Here is a 26,141-nt window from a genome sequence, read left to right as displayed (position 1 = left end):
TTTGTTTTGTTTGAGCTGGGTCTTTTAATACAATATAATAATTACCATTTAAATGGAATTTTTATAAAAAAAAAGGGGGAAGCCGGGCAATACCAGAAGCCTGAGATAAGACCATCCTGTACCACGCACCGAAACCCTCTCATGCTAGAAGGAATTATTGTTTTGAAATATTGAAACACAGCCTCCATTACGATCGGGTCGCGTTTAGCGCCCCGCCTAGACATAAATAATCTACGCTATATTCTATATAATCCGTGGCCATTTCATCGTGACGGAGCACTGATAAGCCGAGCGTTGTACGAAGCAAAACCGAATAAAATTGAAATATAAATCGAGTATGCTGTGGGCTAAGAGGTCAACCAACTATATTTACTAGCTCTTAATGTGCTGGCACGACTGATAGCCCCATCAAAATTCAAGGTACTTGGGGTCACAACCGACCACATTCAAATGAGAGCATTCAATAATATTCTTCGCCAGTCTAGTGAAGTGTTTCTCTGATAAATGAAACACGAAATCGATTTCAACTGATCAGATAAGTTGTGACAGTATGAACATTAGTCAATAAAATGATTTCAGTGGAGAGAGAAGCAAACAATTGATTAGAACGAAATTAGGTGTCTTATTGTGAGAGACAGGAGAAAATATTTACTAACCAAACTGTGCACTCAAACAATAATTCTGTTTGGCAAACATTTGTATTGACCTTTGCTGATAATAGTCGTTCCGAACAATGTGCGACTATTTAAGAACGATAAACATTACATTCTGAATAATTGTCTTTGTATTTTTTGTTGCAGGATTTTCCAATTCTTGCTGAAAACCAAAAATTTGAATTTCATTTTTGACTCAGCCCTAAAGTATCCAACACTTTTTTTCCAATTCCAATAATATTAAGGGAATGCATATGAATAGTATGAATATTTTCCAATTGGTGATCGGCTTCAATTCTTCCCCTTTATGTTGGAGATGTACGTTAAACTCTAGGTAGAACTTTAGGTAAGATCTAGGAAAAAATCTTTTGAAAATGATTAATTAATAATAAATAAAATTTAAATAATTTTCAACTTTTTATTTTTAGTCTCTACAATTTTCTTTTCGCGATTATAAAGGAACAGAGGGAAATTTAAATTTTCATCCTAGCCTAAAACTGGAAGTCTTGGAGTGGGAAGCAGTGGTCTACTTTTTCAGTGCCTGGACAAAGTTGCCCAGGTCGTATTCCTCCTCGTATTGATGCTCGGACCAAAGTTCCGGCAGGGTCTCGATGATATTGTTCATGGACATGCCGCCCGATCCTGCTGCTGCTGCTGCTGATCCAGACACTGCTCCCTGGTCTTTGCCTCCGTTGAAGAGGTCAAAGATTTGCGAGGTACCCATCGTCTGGAGCGATGCATTCTCCGCACTGACCACAGTGTTGGCGGTGAGTATCTTAAACTTCTGCAGGCCCATGATCTTCTCCTCCAGCGAATTGCGCGTGATCAGTCGGTAGACATTTACCACTTTCTTCTGACCGATTCGGTGGGCTCGGTCCATGGCCTGCAGATCCTTCATGGGGTTCCAGTCGTGCTCCACAAAGATGACTGTATCGGCACCCGTTAGATTAAGACCCAGGCCACCAACCTAAAAATTGATTTGCATTTAAATGGCATCCAACACTTAAGGAGTTATCCCATGCTTACCAGTGTGGTCAGGAGTAAGACATCTATGCTGGGATCGCTGTTGAAGTTGTTGACTATGTCTTGGCGCTGGGAGGCGGGCACACTGCCGTCCAGCCGCAGATAAGTGACGCTGGGCAGATGCCGACGAAGCAGATCTTGTTCCACAATGTCCAACATCGCTTTCAGCTGGCAAAAGATTAAAGCCCGATGCTGGCTCACCGACTCTGTCTGCACACCAATGCCGCAGTCTAGGAGGAGTTGTCTGGGAAAATAAATCATATAATTAGGAATAAATAAAGAACAAATGTAAAAAAAAAACACTTACTTCAGGGCCGGCAGCTTGGCCGAGTGCTCAATGTCGTCCAGTGAGCTGTTTGAGAGCGCCAACTGACTGGCCACCTGAGTGAGCTCCTCTGACTGGCGCAACACCAGCTTGGGATGGTTGCATACGTTCTGCAGGTAGCGAAGCGCTTGGAAAATGTGCGTCTTGGTGGCGCTGAGATTCTCCGTCACCATGGCTGTCGCCGACGAGGAGACGTCAATCTTCTCCAAACAGTCTTTCAGGTGCTTATTGCTAAAGTCTTCATAGAGGCGAAGCTGGAGCGGACTCAACTCGCAAAGTAGGTCCTGGGTGATCTTGGGCGGCAAGTCCTTCAGTACATCCTCCTTGACGCGTCGCAACAGGAAGGGCAGGACTTGGCGATGCAGCGCCTCCATGGCCAGTACTCCGGCTTCTTGCTCCTTGGCCGAACTCTTTGCGTCCCTTGAAGCCAGAATTGGGCGCGAGAAGCGTTGCACAAACTGCTTCTCAGTGCCCAGGAAGCCAGGCATAAGGAAGTCGAACAGGGACCACAGCTCCAAAACATTGTTTTGAATGGGTGTGCCGGAGAGAATCAGTCTGTGGTTGGCCTTCAGTCGCTTTATGGCCTTAGAACTCTTTGTCTTTCCGTTCTTGATGATATGTCCTTCGTCTAGGACGCAGTAGTTGAAGTGTATTCCACTAAAGAAGTCTATATCCTTGCGTACAGTGTCGTAGGATGCCACGACCAAGTTGCAACTCGTTCCGATCTCACTCCTAAGCTTCTCCCTTCCTACGGGGAATCCGTAATAGTGCAATGGTCGGAGAACAGAACCTTTGTCAAGGAACTTATCCACCTCGTACACCCAGTGACCAGTCAAAGTGGGCGGGCAGATGACCAAACTGGGCAGATTGGCCAAATTGGCTGCCTGGCGGTGCATATGATCACCGGCAAGAATGCAGATGGTCTGCAGAGTTTTGCCCAAACCCATGTCATCGCAGAGGATTCCGTGCAGATTATACTTGTTCAGAAACCATAGCCAGTTGATGCCGGCTTGCTGGTAACAGCGCAGTTCCACACTTATTGGTACCGGAACCTGGTAGTTGGGAATGCTCTTTGGGTTGAAAAGGTAGTCCAGGAATTCACGGTCGCGGGTCTTGCGCGCCTGCAGCGGTTCGCTCTTCAGTTGCTCCGCCTTTCCATCCAGCGGCATCAACTGGACGAGATTTGCAAAGCAGTGGGTGGAGAGAAGTCGCACTGATTCATCGGGATCGCTCATTGCTCCCAGCAGAGGCACCACCAGCAGCACGATGTAGGGCACTACTTTTATTTGCAGTCGGCTGACCACCCGTTCAATAGCCTCTACTGCTCCCTGTCGCTCTATAAGCTGCTCAATTTTTCCAAGCAGCGGCAGCAGATCGTGCACCACAAACTGCATAGTCTGACAAGCATCAATCTCGGCCAACACAGCAATGCAGCGAGCGGCCATGTGACGCACTGCCTTTAGAGGATGACAAACGATGAACCCAAGTGGTTGCAGCAGGGCGAACATCTGAGGATGCAGTGCAGTATGAAGATGAGGGGCCGCTGTCTCGATAAGCTGCAGCGAGGTGATGAGCTCATTGCACACTCCCAAATCTGGCAGGATGCTGGGCAGTCGCCAATCAAAGGCTTGCTTTACAAACTGCTCCACCTTGCCAAACATCAGCTGTTGGAAAACAGCCACCTTCTCCACAATGTGCTCTCCGAAAGTCTTGCACAGCTTCTCTATGGCACATGCCGCTCCCAGGCGCTGTATGCGGCATTGCTTTGCTTCCGCCTCTTTCGCTTGCTGAGCTTTCACTTCCACGTAAGTAGCGACTGCTGTTGGGGCCAATATCTCGCCAGCGGGCGGTCGTCCAGGGCCACGGCTAGCGGTAGTAGTCGTGGGAGTTGTGGCTCCACCTCCAACTCCTCCACCGGATCGACTGTTAGTGTTAGTCACTGCCTGTTGAAGTGCCAGTGTCAGAATACCATAGTAAACACAACTGTTTGTTACCCCAGGTGAGGGAGGCGTTTGCTTGAGGGTCTGGGATGGCATTACCTGCAAGAGATTTGAATAAATAATTAGAAAGTGCTAGCAGGATAAATTTATGTCTAACTCACCAGTTTAGGTGTGTACTCGGCATCGCTTCGCAGCAGCGTACAGAGATTGTTCAGGATCTTGCTATTTGGACTAGGGTTTCTATCACAGACCTGATCCATAAGGTGGACCAGGAACTCGGCAGATAGCTGCTGCAGCTGGAGGCACTGCTCCCGCTTGATGGACTCCATCAATGGCTTGACCACCGGATTTAGCTTCTCGGGCAGGCAGTGCAGAGCGCAGATGGCGCCGGCGAGAGCTGCCTGAGCACTGACATGGTAGGCGCTTTGCTCACTGGTTGTCTGCTGGTAGGAGGCCTGAAGACTGCGCCGCCTCTCCTCCAGCATGTCCAACAGCTTTGGCTTGAGGGGATAAAGACGCAGATTTTCGCTTAACGTCGTGGCCACCGCCTCGATTTGATCCAGGGTGAGAATCTTGGCGTTGTTAAAGTCGTTGATTGGGATCTTGTTCTGCTTTAGCGTAGCAATGAAGTCTTGTGCCTCTTGCAGCAGTCGGGTCAGCGAGATGGCCACCTCATCGTAGTAGACGTACTCGCTGACACACTGGTGTAACTTTTCTTGCAGATTGGGCGGTCCCGGACGGACTGGCTCATCTTCCAGTGCCCAAAAAGCAATGATCAATCCACACACGATTCGCTGGACAGCGGAGTGGGCGTTGAGGTGACCCAACAGCACTTTTGTATAGCAGTCCGTGGGGCTCTCTGTTTGTGGGGTGTAAACAACTCCTGGGGCTGGCTGCACCAGGTAGTGAGAGAGGGCTCCCAGTGCCCGCGATGAGGAGATCCGAGCCCGCATAAAGTTAGCTTCCCGTAGCTCCAATGGCGTAGCCTCGCTACCACCCAGATATAACTTCAGTGAGTGCGAGTGCGCTAGGATGGCTCCGCCCAGATCGTCTCCTATGCGAGGCGTTCGTTTCCGTGAGGTGCTTCCTGCCGTGCTCGAATCTCCATTAGCTCTGATCAGCACTCCCGCGTCGAAAGCGAGTCTGGGTGGCTGCATTGAAAGACAGATCCAGGAGGACACGTAGGGACAGGCAGCGTGTAAGAGGGCACCCAAATCCGCATGCTCGATAAGATTTGACCACACCTGACGGGCCAGTGCCTGGATATCCGCCTGCGGTTCGACCAGAATGCGCTGATATATGTGACGCAGTGCCTGCTGCAGCAATTGCCACTTCCAGTCGCTGACTCCAAAGTTAAGTTTCATTTTTTTCTGATCCGGTTCCTCCTTGACTTGATTCTCGTCTTTCGGCTCCAATTTGACCTTTTCCGCACTAGTTAGGGTGATAAGTGTCTTTAGCGTGGATCTCCGCACCGAACTGGTGCTGTGGGATAGAAAAGGCCACAGGCGCGGCACCAGAATGGCCATGGGCTCCATCTCCACCCAGCTGGCGGCTTTTGGCAGGCATAGAATGGCCGCCAGCAGTCCCATAAAACTGTTGCACGCAGATGTGAGCTCGTCCTGATCCAAGAGTAGGTCCCACAACATCTTTACGATGGAGGAGACTTGTATCGGATTTAAGAGCTTTGGAAGCCACGAAGAAACTGGAATCAGGGTAGCTGCAGCCACTGCTCCAACATCATCTACAGCGTCCAGCAAACCACTAAGGATATTTGAGATTGATTGTGGCAGATAGATGGGCAGCAGCTCCTCACGCACCACGAACACATACTTCAGGCCGAGTAGCCCACCATGCCGCACTTCCCACTCGTTCTTGTGCTGGATGAGCTGAAGCAGGATGTCCACGATTCGTTGCACCTTGGACGCCTGGATCTCCTTCACCAGGGTGCCCAGCACTTGGGCGCAGGTTTCGCGCACTGGTGCCACAACCTGATCCGAAACGAAGTCTCCGAATCTATCCAGACACAGCACACAGAGTAGACGCAGGGCGGCATCCTCTAGCCACCTGCTATGTGCTTCGTCCATCTGTTCTCGACTCTGTTGTACTGCTTTTCCCGCACCTTGGGCATGTTGGTTGATCAGTTCCCTCAGTGCTGTGGCCGCTCCATGGCGCACTTCCCATTTGGCGTGAAAGAGATCAATGAAAAGGCGGGAGCAGAAGTTCTCCAATGGCCAGGAGACAGCGTCCACCCAAGTGCCTGTGGCATCTGGCACAGCAGCTGTAAAATAAAAGCAGAAATTTGAGTTCTATAAGTTCATATAAAATTATTTTAATCACAAGGCCAAGTCGTGCTCTTATTTCACAATTAATCATACAAAATAAATAGGCACTTCATTTCATAACAATTTGTTATCTACTTTCTGGAAATTTTTAATTGTAAGCATTGCCCCGTGATAATAAGAATCTAAGTATAGCTACTTTATAAATGCAATTATATACTTATAGTATTTACAATTTTAACTAAATTTATTAAGGAATAATATATGATAAGAAATGTTACAAAATTATATCGAATTCAATTTCGTTTTCCCTTTGCTTACTCACCATTTAAACTATAGAATATTTCCTGTCGCTCCGTTGCCTTTAGCTTCTTTTTTTCCGGCTCGTCCAGTGCAGATAGCGACGTAGTGCCATTGTTGCTATGGTTGCTCCCAGTACTATGGTTGCTGTTGGAGTTCCGCCGACTGCAAGTGGGTGTAACCACGGTGGCAGAGGCTGATGTGTTTTGGCGGGCTTTGCGTTTAGCCCGGTTCATTTCACGGCAGCTTAGCGGAGCCTGGCCAGAACCGTTCGCCGCTGGCTTAATGTTGAGTATATGCTCCACGGGTAACTTCTCGGCGTTCACGTTGTAGCTGCTCCCGCTCCTGGCGATAGCCACGTCCTCGTCTGTGATCATGTCGGTAAGATTTACGCCCAGCTTGGCAGCAGTCGTCAGACCCAGTTTGTCGTTAAGCGCCGCTCGCTGGCGACTTAGGCGACTGGCGAGACTTCTTTCCTCGTCTCCGCCGCCACTGGCGGGTTGCTCCTCCTGGACATCGAACTCGTTGCCCTCGGAGCCGATGAGCCGGGCGCCCTTGTGCAGGATCTGCTGCAGATCGAACTCATCGAAGCTAAGTAGGCGCTCGCTGGCGGTTGTGGAGTTGGAACCACTTGACTGGCAACTGTCCTCCTCCGCGGCAGCTGCCGCTGTGGGAGCATCACTGCTGGAGCGCTCCTTCTTGGGCACCACCTGCAGTTCCGGCTGCCACGGTGGTACTTGCTTTAGTATGGCCTCGACCGTTTGGGCCGCTGCTATCCGCGTCTCCCAGGATGAACTGTGCAGGTAGCCCACCAGACGGTTCAGCAGTGCATGCAGCTCGTGTGGATAGAGCTTCTGGACTTCGCCGATCTGCTTGGCGGCGGCCTGGCGAGTGGCCGCTGTGGAGCCGGTCTCGAGTAGGATGAACAGTCGGTCAAGTCTGCAAGGGATGTTATTTAACATTAGCCAGTTATCTCGTTAAGGGTTTAAAATGAGTTACGTACCTCGATGTCATTATACAATGTAAATTTGTGATACTCTTTGTGATCCGTCGATCTAAAAATCGATTACTCTAAGTTACTAATCTGGAAATAAAAGGAATATTATTAATTTAGTTGTTAAAAAATGTTTCCCATAAATATGAATAATAAGAATATAAACTAGTTTTATTAGATTTACCAAATTAGTCATATATAACATCTGCATATTATTCAACTCGAGTGCGTTAGAAAAAATTCCATTCCGAAGCCAATCGGGAATTTTTCTCCATAACTTGAACTAAACGAATATATTGATAAGCGTATCAAAAAAATTTATTACTATTTATGGCAAAAACTTAACTACAAAACCGATTTATGTTCTCCTGAAAACGAAGTAACCTTCATGTTTTTATGTTCTTCATTTTAGATAAAAAAGTTTCCATTACGATAACAACAGCTTTGACTTAAACATACTCAACATTTGTTTTCTATTGTAAAGAAACTTCACTATAGTGCAAATACCATGACAACCGTATTACCTTCATAGAGCTCATGTTACTTAATTATCTTAGTTAATTAAGACTATTCAATTCAGTAGGGTTGACTGTACAAGCAAGTACAGCTTCCAGAGCTGATCTAAATTTCTGGGAAGCCTATTGTTAAGATTCTTCCGACTATTATTAAAAACATTTATATGTACAATTGTTAGGCTGTGTGACGCACTGTACTGTAAAATGAGCACATGGCTCGACTCGGCTCAACCCAAAGTCTGTCGCAATCTCAAAATTTAGCCCTTCTCAGCGCAACCCAATCAACACAGCCCAATAAAAACTGGACACGTGGTCGAGGAGGGCCGAAGACATGGATCCGATGGATCCGATGGCCTGGGCGGGTCTCCTGGGGAGCATTATTAGGTGGGGTGTTGGGCTGTGTAAATTGAGTCACTCAACGCGAATGGCGAATAATGGCTTCGTTCTTAACAGCTTGGAGCAGAACGTGACAATTGAGCAAATTGCGGCATTTCCATATTCCCATTCCGGACTAGTGCAACTTTGTTACGTAGGTGTCCACCTACGATTCGCTTTACAGCCCGTTTACCTCTATTATAATGAGATTAGAGATATTTCAAAGTGAAACACACACTTTTACTCTCAAAGCTTTTTCAATTTTCGGTTCCTTATCAATGCAGCGTGTTTCTGGGTGATAAGAAATTGCAAAAATCACGGTTCACTGAACCAAGGTGAGGAATTACGATTCAGAAATATATTCACGCTTAGAATAAACAATAAAGTAAGGCGAAGGCGCTGACTCTTCGAGGCACGTGCAAATTTATTGACAATGTTTATCCATAAGTAATCAAGCCAATAAAAACGCACACAGAAACTTACATAAAAACAAAGAAATATTATTAGCAACGACGACGTACATGTCATAATGAAATCGTTTATAGTACATATGGCATGTCGCTGGGATGTCCGACCAACCATAAAGTCAATTTATCGGCGACAAATCTGCTGTACTTCGATTTGTCAGGCGACCTTGTCGAAACCACCCATCGAGGGGCGGGCTTTGGGATTGCAATTGGGATGGAAATAGGAAAATACCCCGCTGGCCGGGTAATTAAATTTCCATTAGATGATCATCGGCAGAGGCAATCGCAATCATTGATTTTAGCCAGTGTTGTGTGTCGCCCATTTATTTATACATTTTGACCGAACGATAAGCCCTCAATGTGTACACTTTTTCATTATCACCATTTGGTACTCGTAAACTGGCGATTAGGTTGGGGCCAAAAGTGTTTCGGATTTTTTTGTGGCAAGTTCTGCGAGCTTTTTGTATTTATAGAAGTTTTGTATATTGTTCAGATTAAAGCGGGCCTGGCGGAAATGCTGGGTCATTTGTTTACACTAAAGATAAGACGGGGACTATTATTTCGATAGCCATATTGCTCGAACATCGAATATATGGGTTTATGTGGGAAGTTCTAGTAGGTTGTTTCCACGAATGATAAGCTTTATATATATATATTGGATTCCCATTATCAACAGAGGTTTTAAAATTTTATTGTGGGTGGATTTGTATATTATGTCGCAGAAAGATTAGCCAACAAGTAGTCCACTCATTTGTCATCCCTCTTTCTAGAATAGCAACCATGTTTTCATTGTATTAGTCTGAAATATTTTTTTATAAAAATTCCAAGTTATGTTTGGGGCAAACCCAAGATATTTTATATGGATTTCTTGAACTGTGGGGTCATCTAGTCAAATTGTTTTTAGCTGAAAGTGACACATTTCGGCATTGATCGCGCCATGTGTGTTTGAGCTACAGAGTTCAATATTTGTACGCCATGTGGCCAATATTGAATATTGAGACAGCTGTCGCTGAAAATTCGCAAATTTCGCACAATGCAGCAGCGATCGGGATCGAATTAATGGAGCTGCGAATGATAAACATCGAGGTGTTTGGTGCTTAAATCAAACAGCATCCAGTCAAGTTCGGCAAGTAAACTTTGAGTTAACTCAAATGTTCTCAAAAGAAACTGTGACAAATGTCGCTGATGTCGCGAACTGCGGGAAAATGGCAAATGCTTAAAAGCGAAAAAGCTGAAAAGGCCGAGCTCTGGCGCTTTTGAGTTCGAAACTAGTTCAGGTGCCCTACCCCAAAGTGGCTGGTGGCGAAAGAGGAGGGGGGCGGCGACTGCAGTCGATTACGGCAGCGGACCATAAATAAACACAGGTGCTTGTACCGCCTGGCATTGTCGTGCACAGAGAGAAATGGGAGAGATGTTTTTATTTTTCATAACAATTTCATATTAACTCTTAAATTTTGTATAACATTAATGGATCGGTTTTAATCCACTTTCAGCTTTCTTAATTTGCTTCCGATACTTTAAGGGCAAACTTAAATTTTTAAAAATATTAATTTCATTTTAAATATTTACATACAAAATGGAAAAGTATTTGCTTCAAAATGATTTTTACCATTTCAAAATATTTTGTATATTTATTTGATATGTGAGTAATGTTAAATTTAATTGAAATATTTCCCTTTTGTAAAATTCTATGACATAATAGACAAGCATTTACGTGTGAAGGAGTTCAAACCCACCCCAGTTCTACAAATTTTAAAATTATTTTTAAGTTACTTCAGTAAGATCTGATAATTAAACATTTAAATTTAACCATAATAATGATAATAATAATAATACCTCAAAATTAATTTGAACATTTTAATAATTGTAATTTTAATAATAATAATTAAAACACCTCAAAATTAATTTGATCATTTTTGGTCTTCAAATATAAAGTTCAAAGTTCCCACTAGGTTTCTATATCATCATACCCTTTCACATTTTTCTCTCCGTGTACCAAGCGTACGGTAATGTGGACGTGGACAACGCATGGAGGGATTATTGTTAAATGCCACCCACTGAAATTGGAAAAAGAGCCCGATGAATGAACAAATGGACGAGACAGCTACAAATAGCGGCTGGCGAATTGAGCAATGTGCTGCGACTAAAAATACGCGCACTAGAATGGGATGCCAAGAAGAGAGATATAATACAATATAATATATTATAATAGAATAGCTAGAGATAGAGATAGAGACAAAGAGCTAGTAATTAAAATTGGCAAGTTTTGTTTAAGGATTTCCGCTGTTTTGCTGCGTTGGCGCTGGCCGCTCTCCCTCTCCCTCTCTCTTGTTCCTCTCTTATCAACAAATAGCGCGCCCCCTTTGGCCCCACTCTCTCTCACACGCACACACACGCAAGCGGAAGCGATAAGTGCCTGCCATACAAATATGCAATTCCCAGTCACACCAATGGAAGCATTCTGGAACACGTTCTTGATCCTTCCACTTCCCTTCCAATCCCCCTCCCCGAATATTATATCACCCACCTTTGGCAATTGGTTGCTCTCTTCCTCTCTCTCGCCGCTCCTCTTTCTCGCTCCCTTCGCGGTGCGGCAGCAGTCAGCTTTTGTGGGGCGCCCACTCGCAATTCAACTCATGCGCTCTGCATTTTCTAATTGAATTGTTTGCTCTAAAACTGTACAATCGATGCTGCGTTACTATAACCGTGCGTATGTGTGTGTGTGTGGTGTGGGCCAGGGGTGGGGGGCTGCTTATCGCCAGCAGCAGAAGCAGCGTCTCAAATCAATCCAATATTAATATTCGCCTCCTTCCCACTCACTCGCACTCACGCACCATTGATTTTTTCCTCTCGCACACGCACACACTGGCACACGCGGCGATCGAACACACACGGACGGGGACTCCGACTTTGGCGTGGCGAATTACGGTAACTCCACGGCAATTTTCGTTTGGGGGCGTGGGCAGTCAATGTTTTAACTTAACACTGGGCTTCACGCTGATGCAGACACACTCCGAACGCACGATTTTTCTAAGTTTTCGGTTCCCAGCAGCCATGTTAGCCCGATGGAGTCGCATTTATATGTGGGCCAGACTATCATGGTGCATACGGTTTTTAGGGGGGGCGAGCGAGACGGCGATAGGGGTTGGAGCGAGAGAGCGATAGGGGGCAGTGGGACCAGAGTGGTGGTTGCTTTCACCTAATATCCCGTTTCCACGGAGCCGCATCATTGAGTGCGTTCTCCAGGTGTGTCTTGTATGAAAGTTTAAAACGGGTGTTTAAAATATTGTGATCATTCGTCCGTAGCCCCGATTTGCAAAAACAATAGAGAAAGCGGGTTCTTAAAATATTTGCAATATTTTTGATTTTTTCAAGGCAAAACAACATCAACCGTTTTCGATTGTGCGATTAGAAGATAGGTGTGTGACTCGGCTAAGTTAGCTTTGGCACCCATTAATGTGCGTCAAATTAGCGTCGGCCTGTTAGCAACGAAAACGGGAACGGTGGAATATGGAACATGGGGCTCTTTTTATTTTTAAATTTTCTCGCTATTTGGGGACCAAATCGAAAAATCTAAAATGCTAGATTGTTAAGAAAGAAAAGATCTATCGATCTAGGTAGGTTTGGGACACATCCGAGGCCTATTAATGTTTCAAAAATGCATTTGAAAAATCGTGTCCCCACAATTTTGTTAACTGCTCCCCTCACAGAGGTTGTGCCAATATGCACGGTAAACCAAGCTATTGAGGGTTAATTCAAGCTCCTTGTCTGAAAGTTTCATCAAAATTAAACCCACAGTTTTCGAGAAAATAGCCTAACAGTGACGCAACCTCGGATTTTCCCCATACAAAAAAGGGGGGCAAAAATGAAATTACTTACTGCTCCACTCCTAGAGGTTGTGCCAACATGCACGGTATATGGGTAGATAGGGGATAATCTAAGGAGTGTTCTGTGAAAGTTTTATCAAAATCAAACCCACAGATTTTGAGAAAATTGCTTAACAGTTGGGGGTGTTAAAAAGGTTAATAAAAGGCCGTTTAATCCAGAAACGGAACCATTGGATACTAAGACACGAACCACAATGTAAATAGCTTAGCCATGACAATCATTCGACGCTAACTTTCTATAACTTTATACAGCTCTCACAGAGGTTGTGCCAACTTGCACGGTATCGCATTCGAAGGGGCATCATTATAGCTAATTTCTGAATAAATTACAGGCAATTCAAACCCACAGTTTTCGAGAAATTCAAGTCTTTTCAATTATGGCTTTTGCCACGCGGTCACACTGTCAAGGCCTGCGATAAATCGTATGACCCGTGACATCAACCATCAAAATATATATGCAAACTTTAATTAATTCATACAGCTCTCACAGAGGTTGTGCCAACTTGCACGGTATCGCATTCGAAGGGGCATCATTATAGCTAATTTCTGAATAAATTACAGGCAATTCAAACCCACAGTTTTCGAGAAATTCAAGTCTTTTCAATTATGGCTTTTGCCACGCGGTCACACTGTCAAGGCCTGCGATAAATCGTATGACCCGTGACATCAACCATCAAAATATATATGCAAACTTTAATTAATTCATACAGCTCTCACAGAGGTTGTGCCAACTTGCACGGTATCGCATTCGAAGGGGCATCACTATAGCTAATTTCTAAATAAATTACAGGCAATTCAAAGACCAGCGAGAAAGCGAATTCAGCCAAGACATAGGGAATTTTTATATTTTTCTAAAATCAGTAAAATGTTAAATTCTACCAAACCACTGGCTCGATTTCGATGAATTATATATTAAAATAATCAGGAAATAAATACCAATTAGGGGGTGCATACATATAACAATGAAGATTTGATATTAAAAATATAAATTTTTGAATATTTGGCGGCCAAAAGTATTCGATTGGCTCAATTAAGTGTTGTAGGTCGTAGCACAACCTCTGTGAGAGCTGTATGAATTAATTAAAGTTTGCATATATATTTTGATGGTTGATGTCACGGGTCATACGATTTATCGCAGGCCTTGACAGTGTGACCGCGTGGCAAAAGCCATAATTGAAAAGACTTGAATTTCTCGAAAACTGTGGGTTTGAATTGCCTGTAATTTATTCAGAAATTAGCTATAATGATGCCCCTTCGAATGCGATACCGTGCAAGTTGGCACAACCTCTGTGAGAGCTGTATGAATTAATTAAAGTTTGCATATATATTTTGATGGTTGATGTCACGGGTCATACGATTTATCGCAGGCCTTGACAGTGTGACCGCGTGGCAAAAGCCATAATTGAAAAGACTTGAATTTCTCGAAAACTGTGGGTTTGAATTGCCTGTAATTTATTCAGAAATTAGCTATAATGATGCCCCTTCGAATGCGATACCGTGCAAGTTGGCACAACCTCTGTGAGAGCTGTATAAAGTTATAGAAAGTTAGCGTCGAATGATTGTCATGGCTAAGCTATTTACATTGTGGTTCGTGTCTTAGTATCCAATGGTTCCGTTTCTGGATTAAACGGCCTTTTATTAACCTTTTTAACACCCCCAACTGTTAAGCAATTTTCTCAAAATCTGTGGGTTTGATTTTGATAAAACTTTCACAGAACACTCCTTAGATTATCCCCTATCTACCCATATACCGTGCATGTTGGCACAACCTCTAGGAGTGGAGCAGTAAGTAATTTCATTTTTGCCCCCCTTTTTTGTATGGGGAAAATCCGAGGTTGCGTCACTGTTAGGCTATTTTCTCGAAAACTGTGGGTTTAATTTTGATGAAACTTTCAGACAAGGAGCTTGAATTAACCCTCAATAGCTTGGTTTACCGTGCATATTGGCACAACCTCTGTGAGGGGAGCAGTTAACAAAATTGTGGGGACACGATTTTTCAAATGCATTTTTGAAACATTAATAGGCCTCGGATGTGTCCCAAACCTACCTAGATCGATAGATCTTTTCTTTCTTAACAATCTAGCATTTTAGATTTTTCGATTTGGTCCCCAAATAGCGAGAAAATTTAAAAATAAAAAGAGCCCCATGTTCCATATTCCACCGTTCCCGTTTTCGTTGCTAACAGGCCGACGCTAATTTGACGCACATCACCCATTAGGTATTTTAAAAGTACCTTATTTTTAGTATATTTGTATAAATTGAAGTGGTATTAAAAGTATATTTCCGAAAGCCGGACGGTATAATTTGTAGATTCTTCCGCGGTCATACTTTTTTATTAACGCAGCGTTTATTGGTTTTTGGCGTGGAAAATTGAAAAATAAGTGACGAAAAGCCCATAAAAGTGCCGCACCATGAACTCCCTGGGTCCTAAAAAGGACGGAAGTCCGAATATAGACTTTTTCCAGTCCCCGGAGACGCTGCAGGGCTTCGAATCGATCCGCCAGTGGCTGCAGAAGAACTGCAAGAAGGTGCGCACCAACAACAACGCCGCCGCCGCCGCAAACAAAAATGGCGCTGGCTGGCGGTGAAAAAAACAGGATGTAACGAAATCGTTGTTTCTTTCAGTACTTGGCCCACAGCTCGGAGCCCATTACGAAGGAGTCGCTGGCCCAGCTGCTCATCCATTTCCTGCAATATGTGGAGGCGAAGCTGGGCAAGAATTCAGCGGAGCCGCCGGCGACCAGAATTCCGGTTAGTATTGGTGTGCGTGGAACAGGGTGCCCCTTGTTGCGTGTGTACACGTAAATATTAACCCTTCAGTGACCAAAGGGGCTTATAGCTAAAATTAATTGGTTTTAACAATATTTGCCAATCTTTTTTTAATGAAAATATGTAAATAGTGGTACTGATTATTCTTTGTACTTGATAATCCTAAACGAAATTTTATTTTTTCCCTCCAGATGCGCTGCTTTCTCGACTTCAAGAGCGGCGGTGGCCTGTGCATCATCTTCTCCACCATGTTCCGCTTCCGCGCCGAGCAGCGCGGCAAAAAGTTCGACTTCTCCATTGGCAAGAACCCCACGAGGAAGGATCCCAATATCCAGCTGCTGATCGAGATCGAGCAGGCGCTGGTGGAGGCTGATTTGTACCGCATACCGTACATCTACATCCGACCGGAGATCGAAAAGGGCTTCGAGGGCAAACTGCGCGAGATCCTCGACAACCGGCGGGTGGAAATCGTCTCGGACGAGGAGGACGCCACCCACATTGTCTATCCCGTCGTGGACCCGCATCCCGACGAGTATGCTCGGCCCATTTTCAAGCGTGGCGGCCATGTTATGCTGCACTGGTACTACTTCCCCGAGTCCTACGATTCCTGGGCTGTGAACAACTTCGATCTGCCGGATCACATTCCGGAGAATCCCGAGTCGCCGGCCGAGCGCTGGCGGGTGTCTGCCTCCTGGATCGTGGACCTGGAGCAGTACAACGAGTGGATGGCTGAGGAGGACTACGAGGTGGACGAGCAGGGCAAGAAGAAAACGCACAAGCAGCGTATGTCCATCGACGACATCATGTCGTTTGGCGACGAGAAGAAGAAGCCTGCTACCAGCTCCGGCGGCGGCAAGCAGAAAAGGCGCCGTTCGCCATCGCCAACCACCTCGGCGTCCACCTCGAAGCCGGGCAAGCGTAAGCGATCCCCGGCAGTTGTGCACAAGAAGTCGCGAAATGACGATGACGATGAGGATCTAACCCGCGATCTTGATGATCCACCGGCCGAGCCAAATATTCAAGAGGTGCATAAGGCTAACGCTGCCCTGCAGTCAACCGCCAGTCCGGCTCCAGGCGGAAAATCCCGGGGCGACAATGATATGATGCCTATTAAGGGTAAGTCCTATTGTCTAGCTATTAAATGTACAACATTAACTTGTTTATTTTACCTATCTAGGTGGCACTATGACAGATCTGGATGACGAGATGACAGGCGGAAGCGCTGCTCAAGCCATGTCCACCGGAGATGGTGACAACTCGCAGACAGGCAAGACCAGTGATAACAGCAACACGCAGGAGTTCTCTTCGTCGGCTAAGGAGGACATGGAGGATAATGTGACGGAACAGACGCATCACATTATCGTGCCCTCGTACTCGGCCTGGTTCGATTACAACTCTATACATGTGATTGAGAAACGGGCCATGCCGGAGTTCTTCAACAGCAAGAACAAGTCCAAGACACCGGAAATATACATGGCCTATAGAAACTTTATGATAGACACTTATAGGTATTTGGAAACTTTATTTTTGTTGGCCATGAAACAGCTTTGGTAATGATTCTTATATATTCCTAGGTTGAATCCAACGGAGTACTTGACCAGCACCGCCTGCAGGCGGAATCTGGCCGGAGATGTGTGCGCTATCATGCGGGTGCATGCCTTCTTGGAGCAGTGGGGTCTGATCAACTACCAGATCGATGCGGACTTGCGCCCCACCCCCATGGGCCCGCCTCCGACCTCGCACTTCCACATTCTATCGGACACGCCGTCGGGTCTGCAGTCCATTAATCCGCAAAAGACGCAGCAGCCGTCGGCGGCCAAGACGCTGTTGGATCTGGATAAGAAGCCGTTGGGCAAGGACGGTGGCTTAGAGCTGGGCGACAAGGGTGGTCTGGCTGGCATCAAAACAGAGGCTCTGGAGAACGGTGGCGCTGCCGGAGGATTAAGTTCAGGGGTGAGCCAGTTTGGTCTCAAGCTGGATCAGTACGCCAAGAAGCCGGCGGCCATGAGGAACCGCACGGCTGCCAGCATGGCTCGGGAGTGGACCGATCAGGAGACCCTGCTGCTGCTCGAAGGCCTGGAGATGCACAAGGACGACTGGAACAAGGTGTGCGAGCACGTGGGCTCTCGCACCCAGGACGAGTGCATACTGCATTTCCTGCGGCTTCCCATCGAAGACCCGTATCTGGAGGATGATGGTGGCTTCCTAGGCCCCTTGGGCTGCCAACCCATTCCGTTTAGCAAGAGCGGCAATCCTATTATGTCAACCGTGGCGTTCCTGGCATCTGTGGTTGATCCCCGCGTGGCTGCTGCTGCAGCGAAGGCTGCCATGGAAGAATTCGCAGCCATTAAGGTAATGAGCATTGATGGAGCTATTATAGATAAACCATAAATTAATTAAAAATCGTTTTTAGGATGAGGTGCCTGCCACGATTATGGACAACCACATGAAGAACGTGGAGAAAGCCTCCGCAGGTGGCAAATTCAATCCAAACTTTGGCCTGGCCAACAGTGGAATCGCCGGAACCGGCAACGACAAAGAGGATGAGGAAGGCAAGGAGGGAGGAGCGTCTGCATCCGCCGGCGGTTCTGATGAGGAAATGAAGGATCTAAGCAAAAAAGACGGTAAGTCAAAACGAGAAGACGTCGGTTAGGTGGATCCAATTGATATCGGCTAGGAGAATTGTCTTTAATATCATTTAATTTATTCTAAACTCAATTTTCCTATAACCGATATCTACTAACATATACTCACTTGTTGGTTCCGCATTCGTTTGTTTTGTTGAACTCTTGTGTTGCTTTCATTCAAAATTCGCAATGTGTTCTCCATTTGGCATTGTATTCGTATATTGTTTCGTTTTTGTGTTGCGCCCAATCTACCAAACTCACATCAACACCACAACCACCAAATACCAAACAACAACCACAGACGATGCCAAGTCCAAAGACAAAACAAAATCGGATAAGACCAACACGAACACAGACTCGAGTTCCACATCATCATCAGCGACAAGCAACACCAACAACACCGACAAGAAACCTAAGGAGTCGTCCGGCTCCTCGCCCTCGGGCGACAAGTCAGCCACCAAGTCAGACAAATCAAACAAATCCTCACCCACAGAATCAGCAGCGTCCGCCAGTGGAGGCGATGTGGACATCAAGACGGAGGACAGCAGTGGCGATGGCGAGACCAAGGACGGCACCGAGGTCAAGGAGGGATCGGGATCCTCGGCAATAGGACCGGGAGCGGTGGCGAAGGATGGAACCTTCAGCGAAAACAACATGCAGACGGCGGCGGCGGCAGCTCTGGCATCGGCAGCCGTTAAGGCGAAGCATTTGGCCGCACTGGAGGAGCGCAAGATCAAGTCCTTGGTGGCGCTGCTCGTTGAGACGCAGATGAAGAAGCTGGAGATCAAGTTGCGTCACTTCGAGGAACTGGAGGCCACCATGGAGCGAGAGCGCGAGGGGTTGGAGTACCAGCGTCAGCAGCTGATCACAGAGCGCCAGCAGTTCCACCTGGAGCAGCTAAAGGCGGCCGAGTTCAGGGCCCGCCAACAGGCGCATCACCGTCTCCAGCAAGAGTTACAAGGTCAGGCGGCAGCAGGATCCATGATCCTGCAGCAGCAACAACAACAGCTGCCACAACCCCAACAACAGCAGCCGCAGCAGCAACAGCAATCACTGCCGCCACATCCGCACCTGCCGCAGCAGCAGCAACTGCCTCCCCATCCGCACCAGTTGCCACCGCAATCCCAACCTCTGGTGGGTCCCACCGCCCAGCACCAGCCGCTGCCGCCGCACTTGGTCGGATCCGTAGTTCCGCCGCCCAACGGAGCTGCCTTCGCAGCCCCACCATCGGCCATTGTCAGCAACCCGAGCGACCAAGTTGGACCACCACCAGCGGGAGCAGCGCCCTCTCAAGCCCCCACACCCATGGGTAAGAGCGCAGTGGATATCATTTCACCCAACATGGTACTAACTCTTTATAATCTTTTCCCAGATACCACACCGCCGAGCAGCGTTCCAGTGGCTGATGGCGCCGCACCGGGAGCATCGCTGGTTCCAACCGGCAGCATTCCTCCAGCGAGCACTGCTCCCGTCGCCGGCATAGCTCCTCCTCCTTCTTAACTCTTACTCTTAAGCCAGAAAACGTTAAAGTAACTAGCTGTAAGTCGTACGCTCTCAGTATGTTTTATGTATACTCCACTCTAAGCCCAACTCGTGTGTGTAATCCGGAGGAGATGCACTACATCTTGACGCGTCTCCAGTTTCGTGTCCGATCGCGTGAACAAGCCCAAAAAATGGCATTCAATAAAAACCTATTTAAATATATACTAAATGTGGAGTTATTAATTTATTATAAGGCCAAATCAATGTCCTCCAAGCTCATTTTTAAATCGCATTCGAATAAAATTTCTTGAGCCCAAAAAGGAGCACACTTTATAATTCGAATTTATTTACGTTTGAAGTTCAGTTGAGCAGTCGGTTCATTTACAATGAGCGTGGAGTAATTCAGGGATATCTTAATGTTAATCCTAGGGCAGCTGCGTAAAATGTAGCCAAGTATGTCATGCACTTTTCGTATCGGTTTTGGATTACTGAAAGCTGGTGCGGCGGAGGATGTTGGGACGCTTGACCTCTCTCAGTTCGCTACTCGAAGCAGCACGCTTCATATTGGGGGAGCTCTGCGTGGATAGTGGGGATGCGGCGGGAGAGGGAGGTGGAAGACTCGAGCAGGAACCGCTTTGGCACACCTTTGGTGAGGGTGTTGCAGCTATGCTTATGTTGGATCTCAAGCATCGTTCCTTGAGTGGTGTCTCAGTCAGAATGCCCAGAGGTTTTTTCGACTTGCGGGATTGTTCGCAGTCGAGGTGACGACCGTAGGTGCCCATACTCTTAACATACACACTGTTATAGAAACGGATGATATCCGCAGTCTGGCCGTTGCCCAGGTCAACCTCTCGATAAACGCTCCTTTGAAAGTGCGGCTGGCGGCGATAGTGCTGGATAATCATGCTAAAGGTCAGGCGAAGCTTCTCTAGCCGGACATGCATGTGGATAGCACATAGCAGCAGCTGGTCTAGGTGGCGATTACGTAGCAGCCGGCCACCTTCCAGGGTGAACGAGTGCTCGGCCAGGTGCCAGATGTGCGGAAAGGAATCCACTAGGCAAAGGCTCTGGCACAAGAGCAGCAGTCGCCGGTTCGCCAGGCCGTAGAACTTTCGCAGGCAAATGTCCGTTCCCGTTGATGAGTTCTCTTTGCCTTCTACTTCAGAGTGAACATCCTTGTAGCCGGGCATCCTTTGCCTCAAGTTCCACCACAACTGCGAGGTCTTGCGAAAAATCAGCGACTCGAGGCACTTGTCTTCCACCACATGTAGGTGTTTAATGACCTCCCGGCCCAGAAAACCCTGATCGTGGCGCACCACCAGCTCTAAGATCTTTTGGAAGTCGTAGGCATCAAGCGAGTGACAGTCCAGGATAAAGGGAAACTTCAAGCCATCCACTTGTTCGCCGTGGACGTGCAGAGAGACTTCCAGGCAGCAGGCTAATAGGGTGGCGGTTAGTGTGCGCTGTTTCAGTAACTGACCAATCTTAAGCTGGGGTTTTGAGGACAGCTCCGGGGCCAAAAGCTTTAACAGAAATTTGTAGTAAAGACCTCTGGCTAGGCGGATTCGCTTAGTGGCCGCCTTTGCATCCAAATGATCCTTGGCGGCATTGGCAAAGGTAACATCCATTTTTAGCAACGTCTGATCTATATACTTCACAACCTTGTTTCCATCTGCTTCCTTCTGCAAAGCTTTTGTTATGCAACCGGGCAGGCTTATCGGTAGATCCTGAGACAGCAATTTTTTAAGCGAGGACCAAGAGGAACTACCTTGAATGGCGGGCAGTGGACTTAGATGTGAAACCCCTTTCAGCTCCTTTGTTTCCTGGAAACAGAGAAGCACGCGCTCGTCCATCTCACTGATATCGGCTACGTGGTTGGTGTATTTGCGATTTAGGTTGGCCATATTGATGTCCAGCATTCCCTCCGCGACGATCTCCCGCATGTGGGTGTCATCTCCCACTAGACTCTGGTCCATGAATAGCATCATGAGGGCCTTGTGGAAGAAAGCGTTCTTCATCTGCTGGACCCCCTTAAACGGGAGCTCGGGAATAAGTGCACCCAGTTCTTCGAGGGCGCTATATTTGTTGAGGAAGGCAGCGTCGAAATCCTTGCTGTCCCACTTCGCAGGCACGCCTGCGAATTCCCGACGGATCACCTCGGATTGGGGCACCTCCAGGGCGTTCACAAATAGCAGATCCATGCTGCAGACCAGCACCTGGCAGCCGTTGACCAGGCTCGAAGTCGCAAAGCCGGGTAACTCATTGCGGATGACCAGGAACAGAAGCCAGCCGAACTCGTAGAGCGACTGGTAGTGGGCATGGGCATCCGGATCGGAGTTCTCGCCGGGCTGGATGAACAGGCGCTGGAAGATGTGCTTGTAGTGCCGCAGAAGGGTCAACGTGATGCCCAATCGGCGGCGCAGCTCCTCAACCTCCAGCTGAAAGGTGTTCTCGTTCTGGGCCAGCCAGTTCCAGTGCTCCATGCGGCGCAGGAACTGTGACACGTTCACCTTGAAGCTGCACAGCAGTCGGGTTAGTGACAGGTTCCAGCAGCTGTTCTTGGCCATCGATTCGTTGGCATCGTTGGTGGCGTCCTGGGACTCCTCCCTGATGTCCCGCATTTTCACCCGCTGCAGTTCGCTGTAGACGGCGCAACATAGCCACTCCTGGACATCGCCATCGCTGGTGGACAGCCCGCCGGAGGCATCGAAACGTCTGTAGGTGGCCAGAGCGCTCTCCTGGATCCGCAAATCCAGCTCCAACTGCTCGCAGCTGGCGGAGAAGCGCTTCACCAGCGTCGCCGCCTCTCCCTCCACTTCGCAGGTGTTCATCGGTGGAGAATTGTTTATGCTTACCACTTTCCTTCGTTTTGTTTGTTTATATTTCGGCAGAGTTAGTGCAAATCCCGTTTTCGACTGTACAAAATGCAAATTTACGAAAGGCGCGAATGATTTCGATTGCGACAATGCGCACCGCCATTGTTATCGAAACGTAGCCCTGGCAGAGGACTTGGGAAATGTTATCGAACGATGGCTGATACTTAACCCATTTGTGCCGGTCACTTACTTGTTAATTAACCTTTTCTATAAATTATTTTCGAAAATATTTTCATATGGCTAATTTATGTTCTCTTAATTTCAAAATTAAGCTTAGATAAAAATACAATTTTGTTTATCTCATAAAATCAGATGGGTCTCCTCAGAATAAGGATGATTATTTATTTATTTATTATTTCAAATTTAGTTCTCTAAGTTGAGCTGACAATAAAAATGTTTATCTTAAATACTTTATACTTATTTTTACTCACCCGATATTCAGCGATAACACTCTTCGACACCCTGCGGTCATCGATGGGTTAAATGTTTATTGTTTGTTTTCAAAATGCTGCAGTCAAATCGTGTACTTCAAAAAGAACAAGCTGAATTATTTTCTATTCAAAAGAAACTCGAGCGAGTTCTTCCCGTCATCCAGGAGGCCTTAAATTCACTAAAGGTACTTACGATTCCCCTTTCCCATGATACCCACTACAGCTTAGCCTTCCACAGGTGGAGGAACTGCATCTGAAGTCGCAGGTGGTGGGCATGCAAAGCACTGCAGTGGAATGCACTCCTGCCAGAGATCCCCTCCATATAGACCCCACAGAGCAGCCCTCGAGCACAATCACATCCGCCATGGACTCCCAGCAGATCAATAGCCAGCAAATAGATCTGGAACTCTATAGCCAAATCAGGCAGTTCGATGAGGAAATCGACTCGGACTAAAACGTTTATTTTGGGTAGCATCTTGGCCAGGACCACGTACATTTAGGGGCCTTAAATAATAATTACAATACATTACAAAAAGTTCATATTCGGTTTAGGGTTCCATATCTTAGGGAGGGGTGGAGGGGTAAACTAAACTACTAAAGCTATGCGCTACGGACCAGGAATTGGTCTCCAAATCACTCCTGATCGTCGGAGGAATCCGCTGAACTCTCTGCTCGCTTTTTCTTCTTCTGGGGCGCTCCTTGTTTTTGATCCTCGCTGCTGTCGCTGTCGGAGGAGGAACCACTGCCACTGGAGCCCGAGGAGCTGTCATCATCGTCCTCCGAGTTCGAACTGGAGCTGCTGGAGTCCGAACCGGATGACGAGTCCGATTCGCTGCTGCTGTCTGAGCTGTCCGACGAACTGGAGGAGGACGAGGAGCTCTTGCTGGGCTTCCGCTTGCGGCGTACCTTTTTTCCTGCCGCCGGCGCCACTTCCAGCTGCTCCTCCACCTCGTTCTTGGGCGCCTCCGCTTCCTTTTGGGCTAAATGCTTGCTCAGCTGCTTGGTGCGCGAGCTCCGGTGGACGAATTTCCTCTTCTCCTTGCACTCGTAGCTCCAGTGGCCAATCTGCAGGCACTTCTGGCACCGGATGCCGTTGGGAAAGTCGGCTGCCAGTTTGGCGGATCTGTGGGCGACGAAACGATAGCAAGGTTAGGACAAAAAGCCGGCTGGGAGCAGGAGCCTCTCCTCCACGAGCGGTCTCACCTCTTCTTCTGCGCCAGCTTGCGGGCTGCTAGGCCCACCAAGGTCATCCTGAAGCACTCGAGCAGCCGCTGTTGGGAGGAAATCTTGACGTGGGTGGAAAACCAACGTGGCCGGGTGGAAAAGCTGGGAAAAATGAGTATCAAAAATGTTTTTTTGTATAATTTTTTTCGTCACATTAGTGATGGACCACTGACCACCGCCAATCGGTTGCGCATGGCCACCCTAATTTGTTATCGTTTTTCGATACCTAGCAGCTGGATTGCTTAATTTTTGTCTACCTGGGTTTTTGTTTAAATGTGTGAATTGTAGACTTAATAAGGACTAAACCGCCGTGCATAATGCAAGGTCGTAAAAAAAAGTAAATAATATACGCGAGCTCACCGTCGTTTCACCCTGAGCTACTGGCGCACATAGCCTAGACAAACAATAACAAAGCACGGTGCTGACTAAGCGGCGAAAGTGGTTGCAACAAAGTCCAATCACTATCACTCGGTAAGGTTCACTGCAGGCTAATTGCTGACCAACCAGTAATTGAGGGTTTCACCATCAGCAGCTTCCCATGGACACCGACACCAGCGCGGTGGTGCCGCAGGCGGGCGCACGCCACATGCCGCCCGAGGAACTGGCCATGCAGGCCCTCACTAAGCAGCTGTACAAATCCCGTCTCTTCCGGGGTCACTACCTGGAGAGGTGTTTTGTGGAGCAGCTCGGAGGCTACAGGGACGTGGTGGTTCTGCAGCGCAGTGAGCGGGAGCTAGAGAAGCTGCTGCACTCCACTGCCGGCCAGCTGCAGAGATTCTACCAGCGATTCGTGCCCAACATGTGGGTGGGCATCACCTGCGGCAGCTATGGCAGCTACAAGCACTCACACCATCCTGGTCAACTGGAGACTTGCATATGGACGGAGACCAGCGACCTGGCTTTCGGAGAGTACTGGTTTAGCATCAGGACACTACGCTTTCGGGACCAGGAAGTTCAGTTCAAGCTGAAAATGGTGCGACCCGTGGAGCCAGAGCCACTGCTAACACCACGAAGATCAATGTCCCTGAACAGGAGTAACCCCGTCAAGGCTATCACAGCGGGTGAGGGCGGCTCCTCCACGACGGACGACGTGGCGGAGCAGCTGCAACTGGGCCTCAACGACTTCCTGGTCGTGCTGCAGCAGTGGGGCGATGGAGTCAAGCAGACCGTGTACGACTTCATGGCCAACGATGTGAACAAGAGGAACATTATGGGAACCATTCGATTTCTGGGCCTGCTCATATTCTCTGCCTTGGGTGGAGCTGCCCTGGCTCTGCGATTCCTGGGCGTCTTTGCTGTGCGCTTCCTGTTCGAACTGAGTCGATTCACCCACACCGCCACTCCGATAGTCTTCAAGCTAATCGAGTTTCTGAACAAGATTGTGGGGGCGTTCTTTATACTCCTCACCATGATCTGGAAAGACATTGTCAATCGTGGCCAGCCGGTGGCGATACCTAAGCAGCAGCTGGAGGCGAGCAGCCGCTTCAAGAGCATTCAATACGATCGTTCCGAGCCCCACCGACGGAGTCAGCGTTGGTGACCCTCCGCCAAGGGCAAATTTGTCTAGCAAATGGAGTGTAATTAGTCCAGGGTGGAAGGGCATCGTATAATCATTGAAATTGTGTTACTAGCCGTAAGCCAATCCCAAACCCCGCTTCGCGTTTGAAGGTATTTGCTCTGCAAATATGGGGGCACCTATGAGATTTCCCGATTTTAACCAAATGCAATATTGTAAATTATTTAATTGGCCTGCCAAGTGGCACACACAATCGCATGCTTATTAACTCGCACTGTTAATTCATCGTGTATTGTCCAAAAATGTTTTTAACTCAATCCGTTTTAGTGTAAAGTCCTGTAATTTATGTATCGAGAAATTATTGTGAATAAATTGAATGCAATATGCGAAAATCGAAATGAAAGAGCCGTTCGTTTAGTTTTAATAGTTATACACTTTCCCTTTATTACTTTAGTTGA

At 47.4% G+C, this 26,141-nt stretch overlaps 6 protein-coding genes across 8 annotated transcripts; 3 read left to right on the top strand and 3 right to left on the bottom strand.

Moving 5' to 3' along the window:
- Positions 1–1,057: 1,057 nt before the first annotated feature.
- LOC119547622 (TATA-binding protein-associated factor 172) lies at positions 1,058–11,950 on the bottom strand. Its single transcript, XM_037854552.1, has 7 exons — positions 11,399–11,950; positions 7,524–7,604; positions 6,546–7,459; positions 4,103–6,219; positions 1,984–4,040; positions 1,680–1,920; positions 1,058–1,620 (listed from the first exon to the last, which is right to left on the bottom strand). The coding sequence occupies exons 2-7, from the start codon at positions 7,532–7,534 to the stop codon at positions 1,180–1,182; spliced, it is 5,781 nt and encodes a 1,926-aa protein (XP_037710480.1). The 5' UTR covers positions 7,535–7,604; positions 11,399–11,950; the 3' UTR covers positions 1,058–1,179.
- Positions 11,951–15,069: 3,119 nt separating this feature from the next.
- LOC119549624 (SWI/SNF complex subunit SMARCC2) lies at positions 15,070–19,959 on the top strand. Of its 2 annotated transcripts, none has more exons than XM_037857814.1 (8): positions 15,070–15,286; positions 15,384–15,509; positions 15,719–16,643; positions 16,705–17,035; positions 17,102–17,879; positions 17,941–18,151; positions 18,648–19,463; positions 19,527–19,959. In XM_037857814.1, the coding sequence occupies exons 1-8, from the start codon at positions 15,170–15,172 to the stop codon at positions 19,652–19,654; spliced, it is 3,432 nt and encodes a 1,143-aa protein (XP_037713742.1). In that variant the 5' UTR covers positions 15,070–15,169; the 3' UTR covers positions 19,655–19,959. The 2 variants fall into 2 exon arrangements, with proteins under 2 accessions (XP_037713742.1, XP_037713734.1); XM_037857806.1 differs by having other exon boundaries at positions 18,456–19,463.
- LOC119549634 (retinoblastoma family protein) lies at positions 19,868–22,607 on the bottom strand. Its single transcript, XM_037857824.1, has one exon. It carries the CDS (start codon positions 22,465–22,467, stop codon positions 20,122–20,124), a length of 2,346 nt encoding a protein of 781 aa, XP_037713752.1. The 5' UTR covers positions 22,468–22,607; the 3' UTR covers positions 19,868–20,121.
- A 377-nt stretch (positions 22,608–22,984) lies between these two features.
- LOC119562951 lies at positions 22,985–23,471 on the top strand. The gene is made up of 2 exons (XM_037876124.1): positions 22,985–23,128; positions 23,182–23,471. The coding sequence occupies exons 1-2, from the start codon at positions 23,018–23,020 to the stop codon at positions 23,395–23,397; spliced, it is 327 nt and encodes a 108-aa protein (XP_037732052.1). The 5' UTR covers positions 22,985–23,017; the 3' UTR covers positions 23,398–23,471.
- LOC119562950 (zinc finger CCHC domain-containing protein 10) lies at positions 23,384–24,350 on the bottom strand. The gene is made up of 2 exons (XM_037876123.1): positions 24,147–24,350; positions 23,384–24,066 (listed from the first exon to the last, which is right to left on the bottom strand). Exons 1-2 carry the CDS (start codon positions 24,191–24,193, stop codon positions 23,577–23,579), a joined length of 537 nt encoding a protein of 178 aa, XP_037732051.1. The 5' UTR covers positions 24,194–24,350; the 3' UTR covers positions 23,384–23,576.
- A 33-nt stretch (positions 24,351–24,383) lies between these two features.
- On the top strand, positions 24,384–26,086 carry LOC119562949. Of its 2 annotated transcripts, none has more exons than XM_037876122.1 (2): positions 24,384–24,638; positions 24,700–26,086. In XM_037876122.1, exon 2 carries the CDS (start codon positions 24,706–24,708, stop codon positions 25,705–25,707), a length of 1,002 nt encoding a protein of 333 aa, XP_037732050.1. In that variant the 5' UTR covers positions 24,384–24,638; positions 24,700–24,705; the 3' UTR covers positions 25,708–26,086. The 2 variants fall into 2 exon arrangements, with proteins under 2 accessions (XP_037732050.1, XP_037732049.1); XM_037876121.1 differs by having other exon boundaries at positions 24,697–26,086.
- Positions 26,087–26,141: the final 55 nt, after the last annotated feature.

The sequence above is a fragment of the Drosophila subpulchrella genome, chromosome 3R (genome assembly GCF_014743375.2).
Source record: "Drosophila subpulchrella strain 33 F10 #4 breed RU33 chromosome 3R, RU_Dsub_v1.1 Primary Assembly, whole genome shotgun sequence".
In the NCBI taxonomy this organism is placed as follows: domain Eukaryota; kingdom Metazoa; phylum Arthropoda; class Insecta; order Diptera; family Drosophilidae; genus Drosophila; species Drosophila subpulchrella.
This window is presented reverse-complemented; position numbering and strand designations above follow the sequence as displayed.

Bases quoted from the DNA above. Each gene is read 5' to 3' on its own strand.
- LOC119549634 (XM_037857824.1), bottom strand. From the start codon at position 22,467: ATGAACACCTGCGAAGTGGAGGGAGAGGCGGCGACGCTGGTGAAGCGC.
- LOC119547622 (XM_037854552.1), bottom strand. The intron at 4,041-4,102 runs GTGAGTTAGACA...AATCTCTTGCAG, and splicing joins CCGAGTACACACCTAAACTG to GTAATGCCATCCCAGACCCT. The intron at 1,621-1,679 runs GTAAGCATGGGA...ATCAATTTTTAG, and splicing joins TCTTACTCCTGACCACACTG to GTTGGTGGCCTGGGTCTTAA.
- LOC119549624 (XM_037857806.1), top strand. From the start codon at position 15,170: ATGAACTCCCTGGGTCCTAAAAAGGACGGAAGTCCGAATATAGACTTT. The intron at 15,287-15,383 runs GTGCGCACCAAC...TGTTTCTTTCAG, and splicing joins TGCAGAAGAACTGCAAGAAG to TACTTGGCCCACAGCTCGGA. The intron at 18,152-18,455 runs GTAAGTCAAAAC...CAACAACCACAG, and splicing joins GGATCTAAGCAAAAAAGACG to ACGATGCCAAGTCCAAAGAC.
- LOC119562949 (XM_037876122.1), top strand. From the start codon at position 24,706: ATGGACACCGACACCAGCGCGGTGGTGCCGCAGGCGGGCGCACGCCAC.
- LOC119562951 (XM_037876124.1), top strand. From the start codon at position 23,018: ATGCTGCAGTCAAATCGTGTACTTCAAAAAGAACAAGCTGAATTATTT. The intron at 23,129-23,181 runs GTACTTACGATT...AGCCTTCCACAG, and splicing joins AGGCCTTAAATTCACTAAAG to GTGGAGGAACTGCATCTGAA.
- LOC119562950 (XM_037876123.1), bottom strand. From the start codon at position 24,193: ATGACCTTGGTGGGCCTAGCAGCCCGCAAGCTGGCGCAGAAGAAGAG. The intron at 24,067-24,146 runs GTGAGACCGCTC...CGTCGCCCACAG, and splicing joins AAGCTGGCGCAGAAGAAGAG to ATCCGCCAAACTGGCAGCCG.